The 15,713-nt window shown below is 43.6% G+C and overlaps 1 protein-coding gene across 1 annotated transcript; it reads left to right on the top strand.

The window, feature by feature from the left end:
- The first annotated feature begins 3,831 nt into the window (after positions 1–3,831).
- On the top strand, positions 3,832–14,158 carry lhx3 (LIM homeobox 3). The gene is made up of 6 exons (XM_076043736.1): positions 3,832–4,326; positions 8,847–9,018; positions 9,626–9,828; positions 11,021–11,172; positions 12,232–12,403; positions 13,045–14,158. Exons 1-6 carry the CDS (start codon positions 4,257–4,259, stop codon positions 13,476–13,478), a joined length of 1,203 nt encoding a protein of 400 aa, XP_075899851.1. The 5' UTR covers positions 3,832–4,256; the 3' UTR covers positions 13,479–14,158.
- The last annotated feature ends 1,555 nt before the right edge of the window (positions 14,159–15,713 follow it).

Genomic DNA, 15,713 nt, shown 5'->3' with positions numbered 1-15,713 from the left:
CGGCCGGCAAAGATCAGAGCAGCGGTGGGTCCTGGCAGCTTTGGACAACAAACTCAGCAGTTTAAAAAAAAAAAATGTATTAAAAAAAAAAAAAAAACTTCTCTTATGTTTTTTTTTTTAACTTCTATATTTTGATCCTGGACTCAAATGGAGCAGCTTTAGCAGATTTATGAAGTAAAAACTACAGATCTAGAGTGCCTCCTTCAAAAATTCTCATATTTGCAGATGGCTGAAAACGAGGTGGAAGCAACACCTGGCTGGGGGGGTTCTGTCTTTACCTGGGGGACGTATCAATGAAGTGTCACGGCCGCTTGTGTCATCACACAAGAGTGTTGACTTCAATGGCTGCAGGTTCTGGAGGTTTTGAAAAGCAAATGAGCAGAGCAAGAGAAAGAACTAAACTATTGACTTATATCAGTTCTGGGGAGTTGTTCACCAACTGACATACAAAACATGGGACCTTCAAATAAATTACTTGAAAAACATACTTTTTTTTTCATAACATTTAACCTCCAAATACAAAACGTAAACATTTGACTGTGCACACTACACGCATGTGGGTCATTCCTGTCGCTCTCCTCCGGCCCGCATAACAAAGGAGCCAATGGTGTCACCCGTCCGACACTGCCCCACCGGCTCGCCTCCCCCTCCCCCACGACTCAGGCCAGCTGACCCCCAGGACTGGCAGGCCAAGGGGGACAGTTAGCCTCGTGTGTTATTGTGTGCGAGGGGCAAAGCCAGCGGATAGTGTCGGTTACTCCGAGGGCCAAGCGGAAAAGCGGTTGGGCAGTTTAGCCAGCTGCTGCCGGAGCGAGCCACGGCCGGCCTGGTCAGTGAAACCTTGCCAGATGGAGCCATTTTCAAAACAATGAGAGCTGCAGCGCCGCGGCTGAAGAACCGGAGGCTGGATGCTCTGGGGACGCAGAGGGTGGGCATTTATCTACAGTCGCTGACATGTCGGGTTTATGATATGCAGGGATAGTTTTGTGGGTCATCGGCATACACATTCACATTCAAAAGTTCCACATTCCTGCATTTCATTGTCAAAGGCTGAGGGCGCGTCAGTCTAAATACGGCACTATTTCTTTATTCATCGTCGATTATTCATTGACACGCAACCCGTATCCGTCTTTTGGCAAAATGAAAAAATGTCCCCTCTCTCTTCTCCATCTTCTCCACGCACACTTGCTCTTCTTCCTCTCTCCGTCCAGACAGCAACAGGCTGAGGTGTCCCGGGGACTACACTGCTTAAGAGTAACCAAGCCTGGGTAATGAGGCGTGTGATTGGTCCCCTCCCTCCTGAACAAGGCCAGCCTCCGGACGACATGATTGATCATGACAGGAGCACAATGGCAGCCCTGGTGTCAGAGGGGTGCGCACGGACCCCCCGCGCAAAACTCCGTCACCCAACTCAGCTGTGCAAGAAAACTGTTACACACACCAACACACACACACATACACACGGCGCGCACATATGCGCACGGTGACACGCTCGGAGGCGTGCACAAGCATGTAAATAGTCCAGTATAAACAAAGCGAGGCCATGTGCTGCTCAAATGCTGATATTTACCAATGAAAAGCAAATAAGAAAGAAATACATAAATATATATCACTAGATGTTTTAAAAGTTGATTTAAAATAAAATTATTTTTTTATATACAGTAAAAATGGTCTTTTGAAATGATATACTAGGGTCAAGTTCAAAGTCAACCCAAGGAATAAATCTTCAACATTTTTCACAAAAAAGTAGTTTAGAGTTTAGAAAAATTGTGGAATATTATACAGTTCAGTATTATCATATATATCGCATCCTCTAATATAACAGGCATGCTTGTGCTTGAGTTAAATTGCGCTTTTACATACAAGTGCGAGTTCCACTGATGAGAGACTTCCTTCATGTGCTTTGCTGTTTTCAGGTAAGTGCCCTTGTTCGGTGGGGGAAGTGGAGGTTTCACATGCGTCACGCCGCATCTTCTTTTGAAGTAACTCCCGAGTGCAGAGGGCTCCAGGAGCACTCGAGAGCCCGTTGAACCAGCTCTTATTCAAGGTCAGAAATCAGGTTTCTAATAGGTGCCAGCGTCTGAGTCTTTGTGGAGGGCCACTAGTGGCTGATTGCAGCTGCGTTCCCCAGCAGGACGCAGGTGTGTTAACGCTTTGTGAATTTCCTGAGATGATACTCCTTTGGTTTCGCAAACAATGCAGGATGAAAGCGCAACATGTTCGAGGATGGCGCCGCCACTCATTGTCATATGCAGGCGAGCCCAGGGTTCACGAGGGTTTATTCAATTTTTAATGCTCTGATGTAAAGCAAATTTGCATTTGTCTTGTAACGTTAACATGACTCACTATCTTCCAAAATTAAAAACTATGCAAGTTGTACTTTTCAGAACTTGTGCACAGGAACACGCAGTTGTGGATATCAGCCTTTTGCGATGTTATGAGCAGAAATTATTCTATCACTAATCCTCTAATTTGTTAATTTCACATTCCAGAGGGCCAGCGAAGCTTCAGTATCAGCTAAACGCAGTGTTTTAGCTGGAGAGACTGTTTTGTAGAGATGGATAATTAACTGCACAAGGCAGGAGACTTGGATGAAAAATAAAATAAAATAAATAAAAATATTTGACCTTTAAATCAATAAAAAAATAAATTAAAAAAAAACTCTGTGAGCCACCAATTCACCTTCAATTGTTACTGCACAAATTCTTCAGTCTTTATGCACAGTGTTGCAGGAGACTGGCTCCTCACAGCGGTGGGAAGCAAAAGGAAAGCAGCCCTGTTGTTGTGCCTGTGGTCTAAGCTCCTTTTGATGCTACATTGGCTTTAGGTTACAGTGGTCGGCTTCCTCCAGATTTACAAACAGTTCCGCCTTAATCTGCACAAAGTCCCACAGTGACTTGTTGACCAGAGATTACAGCGCATTTAAAAACACACATACAAATAAAGTATTTTTTTTTTCCTTGAGAAGAAAACATGCAACCAATATTGTTTGTGTTTTGAATCTTGGCATCCGGGCAACACAGCGAAGGGACAAGGGGGGGACAATGTGACACGTGGATAATGGCTGATTTCTCTTTAAAACTTCTCCTGATTGCCCTCAGTGGACAAATGAAAAGAATTGGTCTGACTGGCTCACGGCACCAGGCGAGTAAAACTGAATCAGGTCTGCAGTGGACAGGGTCAAAGTAGTTTTGTGCATTTACAGAGGGGCACTCAGCCAAAGTAGAAAAGAAAGAGACGCCCACATCTGTGCAGGCGCAGGCTTGGGGAATTTATAGGAAAACATAAATTAGCAACAGAAGTGTATATTAAAGCTTCCTTAGTTCCAAAAAATATATAATGTAATGTGCATTATTTAAGAGAGGCTTCTTGATTCCGTGAATAAAACAACTTTTAAAAAGTTCACAACAACATTTATATTTGTGACTTGCAGAGCAGACAAGTTTAGACTTGGCCATATAGAATCCTGCACCAAACACAGCTGACAGACCTGCGTCCATAATCCCAGATCCAGCTAACAGACTTGAATAAAACTGTTTAAAACCCGCAAAAGGAGAGTTGCGGCGGTGATGACAACAATGACCAGCCCCAGTCCCACTTGCCCCCCACCCCCCGCATTGTAATCCTTGAAAGGCAGACACGTGCTATATAACATAAGGAGCAACGGGAGGGGAGGGGGCGTGCGCGTGAGTGCGTACACTTAAAGATATGCCTGGGGTGGGGAGGAGGGAAGTGGGGGGGGGGGGGGGGATTGACGTTGGAGCTGCGCACACGCCTCCTCCCGCCCCGTTTAGAGGCTCGCCCCCTTCAGCACCCTGGACAGAGGCAACGGCGCTCGCGCGCAGAGCGGAAGTGAAGTGGCTCGCAGTTGTGGTCAGCTGACGGCGACACCTCGTCAACTCTCAGGCTCCGCGTCAGCTCGCGGGAGTCAAAAAAAAAGAAAGAAAAAAAGAGAGCGAGTCGGTGAGCAGCTCCGGAGGCCAAGAGGAGGAGGAGGAGGAGGAGGAGGAGGAGAGGAAGGAAGGAAGGAAAACGCCGGAAGGGTTTAAGTCCTCGACAGAGAGATAGAGAGAGGGAGAGAGGGAGAGAGAGAGAGAGAGAGAGAGAGAGAGAGATCCAGTGGCCAAAGTTGGAAGATTCACTTTTGGAAGAAGCGCGCTATCGAGGCGTTTAGCGCAGGAGTTTGTGCTTTTAAAATTGAAGCGTAAATACGTTAGGCATCCATTTGTCGGTGGAGGATCGGAACATCTTCGAAAATGCTGCTTGAACACCCGGGGTCAAGTTGTCAAAACACCGGGAATTTCTCCCGCTACACCTCAGGCCAAGGTAAGGAAACTTTCCCACGACTTCGTTTGATTTATTATTTACGTTTGACATGCATGCATTGTTTTGTTTTTTTTATTTTATTTGACTTGAGCCTAGACTGTTGCCTGTTACAGTCACATAGAAACCCAACAGGGCCGTGAAATCGAGTGTATCGCTCACAGCAGTGCGCTGGATGAGCTCCTTTTCTTTCTGACAAGCGTGAAATGTCTCATTTTGTTGCCTTTATCAAAACACAAAAAGGCGAGGAAATCGATTTCTGAACATTGACTTTTAAATATTACCTCCATACGTTTTTATCCTGTAATCCATATGCACCAGATTGGGCCACGGGGATTAAAAATAAGTGTGCACTGAGGCACAAAAAAAAACAAAAACCCAGCAGCTCCTGTTGCTATGCACAAACTGGTGTTTTCATCCTTCCTCTTCTTTACGCGTTGCGTGCCCGAGACGTTATGAATGTGTAATGAGATGCTCATTGTTGCACGATCACAAGAACAGATGTTATGCGCGGGCTGTCACCTCACACCGCCGCTTGTGTGGTTGTAACGGGAGCGTGTAGGAGGGGTGGCGGTGGTCGTGCTGGTGGGTCTGTGGGGGTGGTGCTGATGGTGGTGCTGGTGGTGGTGGTTAGAGACCACCGGAGACAGCGGTCCTCTCTGCGGCCTGGCAGCCCACGACAGACTGCAGGCAGGCAGGCAGGCAGGCAGGCAGGCAGGCGCTGCACCGGAACCGACTCAAACTGGTCAACAGGTGTCAAATTCAGGCCCTGACAGGTGGGATACCTGACGCTGGAGGTGACCGAGGGCTGTAACAGGGCGCCGGTTCAACGTCACCAGCTTATTATTATTATTATTATTATTATTATTATGATTATTATGATTATTATTATTATTATTATGATTATGATTATTATTATTATTATTATTATTATTATTATTATTATTATTATTATTATTATTATTATTAATAATAATCATAATAATCATAATCATAATAATAATAATAAAAGACTTAAGAAGATCAGTCTGAAAGCTTTGTTGAACGTTCATTAGGTCTATTTATTGTTATATAGTTATCATGCTTTGAATTAGCCTTTTTATTTAGTGAGGCAAAAGAAAAATCAATCAAATATGCGTATGGTAGTAATAACATAGTAATAATAATATGAAAGAAAAACAAAGAATAATAAGAATACGAGTGATAGGGCTTTTTTCATGTATCTCTTAAAAAAGATACACAATAAATGTGTGTCCATAATAGTGGCAATAGTGCACTGCAAACTTCTCCCTTTCCCTCTTCCTCTTTAGTTTTTAATCCGCGCCACTTTCCCTGAGTAACTGACTGACTGACTGACCCTCTTGATTGGCGATTCTTGCCGCTTTGTTGTCGCATTACTGTCGGGCATACCCCCCTCAAAAAGTGCGCGATCAATATGACATAAAATATCATTCTTAGCTGAAAAGTAAAAGGCTTGGTGGGACGCGCCAATGAGACCGACGCACCTTTATTTTCCTCCAAAACGCCTTTCATATACTAGTGAAATAGGGGAAAACACGACATTGATTTCAGATTCATCAGTTGGCCGGTGGCACTAGGCCTGATTTCCCCAGGCGCTCTTTTGTGCCGAAGATCAGTGTCAATAAAATTCATTGGGGTGTTGGCCCGATCAACACCTTATTGAAGAGCCAATCTCTCCCCTAAATAAACACTTGTCTTCGAGCACTCGCCATGCGGGAGAAAGATTTGTTCGCGAGTTTATCCACGTATTTTTAAAATGACATATTTAAATAAAATAAAGTTCAAGTTTAATATCACAGCGTAAGAAAGCGTGTTTAATTATAGGTGACAAATAAAAACGCAACGATCAGGTTTTATTTTTTTCCTACATTAAAAATATTTTTACCAGCTGGTTTTTAATTAAAAACAATATATTAAAAGCAGGAATACCCTACTGATGTACTTTAAAAAAAAAAAAACCCAAAAAAACAACCAAACTTTTATCCAACGAAATATCTTATTTGATTTGTAACCATCATTTCATCATTTGAAATACCAAATAGTCCCCTAAAAACACATATTACGCTTGTTCTGCAGGAACTAATTTTGCCTTATTAGTGGGGTGGAGAGATTCAAATTACCTTACATTTAAATTTTGTTCTTTGTCGTATTTCCGTCAAACGACCCCATGTTTGACTTTCGATACAAATGACCTCGTTTGTCGATAAGGCACACACGTGTTAAATGCTATCAGCAAAGAAATATATTCGTTTATTTTGAAGAAAACGTCTGCTTGGAGAGATGGACTAACTTAACTTTTACAGTAGCATTAAAATTATTTTTAGTTCTTTGGATCACGCAGAAAATTTGGGTCGTTGACAAAACAAACTTCTGTCCTGTATTCCGCAGTGGTGGGAAAACCCACTGGCCTTTCTTGCCACCTGCCGTGTATTTATTTCCCTTCCGGGTTGAAAGCAGCGGCTGTAGGTGATGTTAATCTAGCCTCCCGTCGCCTGGGAGACGGTGCGGCGTAATCCTGCTCCGGCACAGAAACACTGCGGGACTCCGGCGTTGCTTGACTTCTGTGCGGACGACACGAAAACGTTCGCATTTGCGCCTTTTACATTCGGATTAACGCGAGCGTGGAACGATGCGCCATGGACAGACGCGAAGAGCGCAAGTCTGACGCGGAGCTGCTCCTCTCCCTGCTCCCACACGGCGCGGAGTTCCGCAAAGGTAGAAAAAAATATGCAGAGAACGATCAGATTTATTTTTTACTTTTTTTTTTTAACGTAAAATTGTTTCGCAAAGTGTTGAGTGGAGAGATAATCTCACCATGCACTCTTTGTGAAAAGCTTTGGCGGTCGTGTGCTCCAGATGTGCGCATTGTCTCATTGGCTCGAGCAGTCTTCCAGCTGTCAGCACGCAGGACTCGTGCCGTTTTACTGCGCCACGTTTTTGGCAACTTTTCTTTTCGATGCCCCCATGTTCGATTATTTTATTTCTGACAGATTTGTACAGTTCCTTACACCTTCCTGTAAGTGTCATTACAGGTTGTGCGCCTTAATTAAGCCTCGCCAGCTCCAATTTTATATCATTATTAGATTTTACTTTCGTTTGTTTTTTTTCTCAGTCGCCCCTATGTTGTTTTTGTTGTTTTAATTTAATTATTTTTACATTGCAGCAGAAGCTTGCAGGGTGAGCGAATTGCCATTTGGTTTGGCAACGTAATTGGTCCGCGTCGCGCGCGTGCAGGCCGCAGCTTTCTAGTTTTACAGCCGCTTTTTGAATAAGTTATGAGCCCTGGTTCACCTGCTTGGTCTCGATGCAGCTCCCAGCCGCACATGTGCGGAGCGGCTGCGTAAGAAAATGGAACCATGAATGTTTCATGCGTCGTCTGCAGCAGAACAATAGAAACGCGACTCCTTGAACGGTGCAATAGTTGGATCTGTTATAATCAGGAGTAATAGAGGATCTGAGGCGTCTAAAACATCCAATTTGTTGTTGTTTTTTTTAAATTCATTTTTATTTTGTTCTGGTTTGTTTTGGATGGAATCGAGGGGAGACAGAATCTTTTTTATAAACCTCAATAAATCAAACAGCCACATAATCAATTGCACACAATTACCAGAAGGGTACTTTTTTTTCATGGATAAGGTATTTATCTTTTTGAATGTAAATCTTATTTTGATTTAAATTTAAAGCTTTAACTCTTTTTTTTTTTTTTTACATTACAATGATACTGAAACTGGACTTGTCTCTATTATGCCAGTTATGTGATACATCAAGCTATTCTGTAATTAAAAAAAAAATCCATTTACTAAATTACTACGTTTTATTTGTCCCTGAAAATACTTTTTTTTTTTTTAAATTCACGAGAAGGTTTCATTGCAACGTTCAATCAAGAAAGAGATATTTATTTCAAAAAGTAAAATTAATTTTATTGGAAGCCTATTTCAGTGACGTGGTAGCTTGTTTTATTTTAACATTGTATGCGTTCGAAACTTTGCAATGTGTACGTAATCGTGTAATTGTGGTTTCAGGATTATCATTATTATTATTATTATTATTATTATTGTTGTTGTTGTTGTTGTTGTTGTTGTTGTTGTTGTTTTTGTTGTGAACTGTAAAAATATCGTGTTGTTGTTTTTTTTTTATCTAAGTCATAGCACAAAATGGTAAATGGTGATGTTTTCATTGACGATTCGTAAGCATAAATATTAAATATTCACATACTGAGCAGGTCTACCAGTTTCTGCAGCAGCCCAGAATGTGAATCTGAGAGAGATAAACGTCAGGTTAACGCAGGCATTATTTGCAGTCTCATTTGCATAAGATGCTAATAAATCTTACAAATCCTACACACTGCGCCTATAGGAACATAGTGCACGGACTAAATCTCAGAATGTGGTGAGCACACTTACAACACAGTAACGCCACTGGGAAACATGTGTGTTTCTGACGAGCGTCAGCTCAACTGACCCAGACTCGACTTAACCCTGCTCCAACCCTGCCTCCCGCAGAGATCCCGGTGTGCGCTGGCTGCAGTCAACACATCGTGGACCGCTTCATCCTCAAGGTGCTGGACCGCCACTGGCACAGCAAGTGTCTGAAATGCAGCGACTGCCAGGCGCAGCTGGCCGACAAGTGCTTCAGCAGGGGCGACAGCGTCTACTGCAAGGAGGACTTCTTCAAGTGAGTCGCAGGCCAACCACGCAAAGACAAACCAGTGGTGTAGAGTAGTTGGTTCTAGTGGCTATACTCGGATTTTCGGCCCCCTATCCTAGCTTGGGACACATCTGTCCGGCAGCAGCTAAACAAGAACCACCATGCTCGTCAAAGACTGATGACGTATTGTCTAAATGTAAATGTATTTTTATGCAACACAAGATACATAACATCATTCACATATTCACACATTCATTTACATCTGAACTTTAACTACCTGACAGCAGTCACAATTTGTTAAAAAAAAATAAAGAAAAACGATTTAATAACTAATAGACTTAAATAAAAAGAATAAAGTTTCAGCTATCAAGTGCAAAAAGTGGTGCAAACTCACAAATACATTCTCTGAGGCGGCACTGTAGCAATGGCTGACTCTCAAACAGAGAGGACATCATTTCAATCCAATTTGAATTGGACGTTGTGTCAAAAAAAACAAACATACACAATACTAATAATAGCATAACTGTAATTCGGAACCTTTTCTCGTGGTTATACAGCGTATACCTGCGTATCACGTCTCGACTTCACCACTGAGACTGAACGAATCGTTTGTGCTCTCTCTCTCTCTCTGCAGGAGATTCGGCACCAAGTGCGCGGCCTGCCAGCAGGGCATCCCGCCCACGCAGGTGGTGCGCAGGGCGCAGGACTTCGTCTACCACCTGCACTGCTTCGCCTGCATCGTGTGCAAGAGGCAGCTGGCCACGGGCGACGAGTACTACCTGATGGAGGACAGCAGGCTGGTGTGCAAGGCCGACTACGAGACGGCCAAACAGAGAGGTGAGCGGCCCAGCGCGTGGGCGCGCGCGTTTTAATCTTTTTTTCGTTTATTTTTTTTCCCCACCCGAGGTGACAGAGAGGTCGCTCATAAAGTTTGACCCACCTGCTGCTAATTGCGTCGTTGCCCGCAAACCCGATCGATAACGCGCGCAGAGGCGTCGAGGAACCGTGCACTGGCAGTGTAGAATGAATCGCTTATTACTGAGACCAAAGCCATACACACACGAAGAGAAACTGAGATGCGTTTGGGTTTTTTTTTTATGATTAAATTATTTGAAAAGGGAGTTAATCTTGAAGGTTGAGTCAATGAACTCAATTGGGCCTTTGACTACTTTCACATTTGGGGCTCCACTACAAAACGAACAAACAAACAAACAACGGTTAGAAATTGAGTAAAAAATCAAGTAGAAAAAAATGTAAAAAAATCACAGCAAATATTTTGGATTTGCTAATTCAAACCATTTTTCCTCACTGATTTGATCAACAAATTGCTTTTAGTGATCCCCCAGAGGAATGGGTCATATTCTTTGCTCTTTCACATTAGCAGCCAGGCCACTAGATTCCAGCATCATAGACATTCCCAGCAATCTCTGCTGGCGGCATGAGGCCGTGGTCATAGGTTTTTTATCTCCGGCCATCTGTTTGTTTGAATTTACCGTCGGGATGCTGGACCAGTGTTGATTTACCACGTGGAGTTAACGCAAGTTTTCGCTGGAAAAACCCACACGTTTATTTTGCTAATGAGAGGGCGCAATTACTTGGGCCGCATCCATTTGGATGATGGTTCTGTTTTTTTATTTTTTTTGCTGCGCTGGCCAACAGATGTGCCGGCATGATGCAATTATGCAGAGGACGCCGCATTTTGGTTTATAGGCAGAGTGGAAATTATCAGTTTATGTTATATTAGAGAGCTGTATATTATACAAGCTGAGCTGTTTAACTGCTAGGGCCTCACAGAGCACCATATTGCACAAGAATCTGCACTCTGGTAATGAGCGTGACTGAAAGAAAGAGCATCAAACACACTTTCATTTTAATTCAGTGCAAATCTTCTTGTTTCTTTCCGTCTTCACTTAATATTCAAAGCCTGACAACCTTAAAAAAAAAAGAGAGAAAAAAAACATTTACTCGTTTGGCAAAATAAACACAACACTAACTTAAATTCTGCCCTCCCTGATTGTTTAATTTCCAGAGGCGGACTCGACAGCAAAAAGGCCGCGGACGACCATCACGGCGAAGCAGCTGGAAACGCTGAAGAACGCATACAACAACTCCCCCAAACCTGCCCGTCACGTGCGCGAGCAGTTGTCATCAGAGACGGGCCTGGATATGCGGGTTGTGCAGGTAGAGTAATGTCATCACCGGCATGCATCATCATCATTATGATTATCCATTAAAGGCCATTCCATTAGTGTCCCTCCTGATACATTATGAGGGCACAATAGTGGCAGAACTGGCACAAGCCCACCTCTATAGGAAGAAAGCGCATATATATGTTGGTATGTGTGTGTGTGTGTGTGTGTGGAGGGAATTTACGATTGGATGGAGTGAGAGAGAGGGGGGGGGGGAAAGTCCACATGAAAGTCAGCGGAGCTCCTAAGTGCAGCCTCGTTAACAATGCTAAGAGGGGCCCGGCCGGCCGTACATTGTCCACGGGCCGAGGAGCCGCGCGCCGCTTGCAAGGCGGCTGGCGGTCATATATATTGTTTTATTTGCAAGGACAAAAGTAGAAGCAGAAGCCACTAAAATGCACCTCATTATTCAGCCGGAGGGAAGAGGTGAGGAGGGTTCATCTCGGGTGGAATATCATTAGGGGGAATGTAAAACTGCTTCTTTTCCTCTGCGGGTGTGTGTGGGTGTGTGCGTGCCAGCAACTTAAATGAATTCAGTTCCTGTCCAAGATCAAATTAATTTAAAAGAAAAAAAAATGGCTCTTTTTTCCCATTTATTTTCTGTCACATTCTATAAACAGATTTGTTTTAGAGCCACTCTATGGCTGCATTGTTTAGGTGTTGTCTGAAGTGTACTCGTCCGCGATTTATGGATGGGCTCAAAAAGTGGAATACGGAAAAACTTGGGAGTTATTAAATCGGCGGGACGTTAACCCGAGCGCTCGGCGGGGTGAGGAGAACATGTAGCCGACGTGCAGTTAATTAAAGGAGTGATAAATCTGCTGCGGTGGGACCTCGGCCCCTAAATTACTGGTCAGGGTCAACGTCTCTCACTTGGGCTCCAAGTGGGAGACGCGAAACCACCTCCAGACAGTCCTTGGAACCTAATTCCGTTTTAATGCTCTTACATCATGTCAGATGCCTCATTGCGAAAAGGTTTCGACCTGACCCGGTGACTAACAAACCTGGCCGACGGTTTACTCTTTTAATCTCGCGTCTCTCGCCTCCCCAGGTTTGGTTTCAGAACAGACGAGCCAAAGAGAAACGGCTGAAGAAAGACGCCGGCCGGCAGAGGTGGGGCCAGTACTTCCGCAACATGAAGAGATCGAGAGGAAGCTCCAAGTCGGACAAGGACAGCATCCAGGAGGAGGGCATGGACAGCGACGCCGAGGTGTCTTTCACAGGTTCGGCACGCAAAACTTTATTTACAGTTGTAAAAGAGTTATAAAAAGACTGACTGTTCATTTTGCAGAGTGGCTTGAAATGCATCCCTCAATAGTAAATGTATTCAGGGCATGTCTGCACCTTTAAAAGGTCCCATATCCATCAGTATTTCCCAGTATTATCCATAATTCACTTTAATAACGACTATTAGTCACAATATGTCTCTATAGCCTGTCAGAGAAGATCGGTCCATCCTTCACTTCTGTTGCTCGCTACCCATCTCAGAGACTGTGTACAAATACTCTCAATTCTGGAAATCAGCCTTTTGTGATGTCACATAGGACACTGATTCTTGATTGACACTTTTTCCCAGGTTGGTGACAACACCCTCAAGTGGGTTCCACTATTAAAGGTCCAACAAAGAAAGAATCTGAAATGCAACATCTTAGCATTTCTGGAGGCTTTAAACAGAGGGATAAGTCTGCTGTTTTCTGGAGATGTGTCATTTTTTTGGACACATGATGATGCACCTACATGGGTCATGTTAGCTCAGAGTGTCTATTGCCTAAATGGCCACAAATAGAGTGTTTATAATAACACAGTAATGCAGTACCGGCCAAAGCCACTTCAGTCAAACAATTTTGTTCTCGCTGTTGTACAGATGAGCCGCCCATGTCAGAGCTCGGCCTCACCAACGGCATCTACAGCAGCCTGAGCGAGTCCTCTCCAGCCATGGGGGGCCGGCAGGGGGCCAACAACCACAGCTCCTTCCCGCTGGAGCACGGCGTCCTGCCCTCGCAGGACCAGTTCCACGACATCCGCTCCAACAGCCCCTACGGCCTGCCACAGTCGCCGGGCTCCCTGCAGGCGCTGCCCAGACACCAGCCCATCATCTCAAGCTTGGTCTACCCCGACTCGGCCATCTCCATCATGAGCCAGGGCGGCGGGCCGGGGGTCAACGCCGCCACCAGGGGCTCCATGGGGCCCGCCAACGGCCCCAGCTCGGACCTGTCGACGGGCAGCAGCGGGGGATACCCGGACTTTCCCGCCAGCCCGGCCTCCTGGCTGGACGAGGTGGACCACGGACAGTTTTGATTTGGACCAATGAGAGAACGTGGAGTCAGCCGAGTGGGACGGTCTCTTGCGGAACGGACTAGTCCGCAGTTCTTGGATCCCGATGGCTGATGTACGCACGGCAGCGATAAGACGCGACTTGGAGGTAACGAAAAAGGAGGAAAAAAAAACGTCACTCGTTTAAAAGCACTTGGCCCAGCAGCGACTGTCCTCCAGTGGTGAAACCATATTTAATATTTAAAATCTGTCAAACGTGTTTCGTTTTCTCACACCACTATAAGCTTTTTTTTTTTCTTTTTTTATTTAATTTTTCAGACATAGATTCTGAGTATTTAAACATCAATCATTTGGATTTCAGCATCCCTCACCTTTATTCTCATTGGCTGTGTGTTCAGGTGCAGAAATTAGTTCAATGTTCAGATTCTTTAAATGTTTGTTGCCAAATGTCTATATATAGATAATATACTATATATATATTGGTTTATCATTGTGGAAACTTTATTTTTATACAAAAAAAACCTCTTTCCTTGGACACGAATAGGAACCCAGATGTGAGGACTTTGTACATTCTTAAAACAGGGAAATAGGCAAAAATGTAGATCTTGTCTTAACTGGTACCTGTAGGGGTCCAATAACTTCTATGCATTTGTGTGTTCTCAGATGTATCTCGTACATTTTGTCGCCCTCAAAACCCCCATAAACGAGGAACAGTTGTAGCACCCGGGGGTCTGATGTGTATGTTTGTTTATGTGGAAAATGTTTTATGTCTTATTTATTCTTTCTGGTAATGGTAATGGTAATGATGATGATGACGATGGCTACTTAATAAATAACAGGACTTTAATAAATTTGTCACCAAAATCAAAATGGAGTTTAGTTCGTTTATATATTCTAAACATTTTCAGATCATGATCTGAGACTGAAAAAACGAATTGATTTTCTTTAACATGTGAAAAAAATGATAATTTAATGAGATGGTATCAATTATTTTGCTAAAAAAAAAAATAAAAATGCATGAAAAATAATAAATTCAAAGATCAGATTTTTCATCCTGGACGCCATAAAAAAAAAAAAAAGAAGCTACATGTGATTAATTATCACAAAAAGTCAATACAGCCCAATCAAAACAGCACATTTAGCCCCCTGTTTACAGCACCCCACAAAAATAATGCTTGGCTTTAGCTGCCTGTTAAGTCTTCAACTGGAATAAAAGCAAGCCTGTCTCAGGGGGGTTGGAGTGAAGTACTGGTGCCCTCCGTGACATCACGATTGTACCAGCGTATTTTTTAAGAGACATTATTTTTCATTTGTTTATTCATTAACAGGCCCTGGAGGTTACAATTAAAAAACTGCTTAGGTGAATTTTCTATCTGCAAGCGGTTTGGGAACAAAGTGATGAGTGCAATGTAAAATGAAAGCACAATGACGTCACACCTCTTCACTCACACGCCATAATCATCTTGCATATCTTGCAGCATATTACGGCGCCAACAGCAATGCTACACCCCCCCGCCCCTCCACAATGCCTGTGTCTGCAAATTGAGCGTCTGGCTAACTACCAAACACTGTATCAGGACTTCAGCAGCCCTTTAGCGGAGAAATTTGATGCAGACAGAGAGTCAACTCATCAATTCAGAGATTAGTGCGACTTGTTTGCCCAAATGCCCCTATGGGAAAGGAATCTCCAATCCATTAGCCAAGAAGGGATCAAGTGCCCCTTGTGAATTTCCTCATTTGTTTAGTTATTCAACATCAGGTTCAATTAAGTAGATTAAACGGCGGACGCATGGGCGGTGGGGTGCATGTGGGTCGAGTGGTAGCATGTTTTCATGGTGTCATACTTACGATGGCTGTTAATAAATAGGTTAGCATTTTTTTCAGCGGCTTTTTCACATGCAGCTGCAGGCGATGATGCAGCTCAGTCTTACTCACTTGTCACATCGTCAAAATTCAAACTTAAACTCGTATTTGGATATATATGTTTTAAAAATGTAGCTTTTTCTTTCAGATTTATATTTATTTCCGTACTGTGGAGATTGCAGAATTGATTAAAAGAAAACTTTATGAATAAAAAAAAAAAAATCACAATGAGCATTAGCTGCTGAAGAAAGAGGATATAGGCCCAGTGTGTGTGTGTGTGTGTGTGTGTGTGTGTGTGTGTGTGTGTGTGTGTTCAGGTTTGCAGGGAATCAGATGCATGAAGGCAATAGCTGGCTGGCAGCAGACCTGCTGTTTCGGAGTGCAACCTTCAACTTC

This window comes from Nelusetta ayraudi, unplaced genomic scaffold, assembly GCF_046127955.1.
Source record: "Nelusetta ayraudi isolate G7.1 ecotype Tasmania unplaced genomic scaffold, CSIRO-AGI_Nayr_v1 ptg000076l, whole genome shotgun sequence".
Lineage (NCBI taxonomy): Eukaryota > Metazoa > Chordata > Actinopteri > Tetraodontiformes > Monacanthidae > Nelusetta > Nelusetta ayraudi.
Note: the sequence above shows the minus strand (reverse complement) of the source record. Positions and strands in the feature narration are given on the sequence as shown.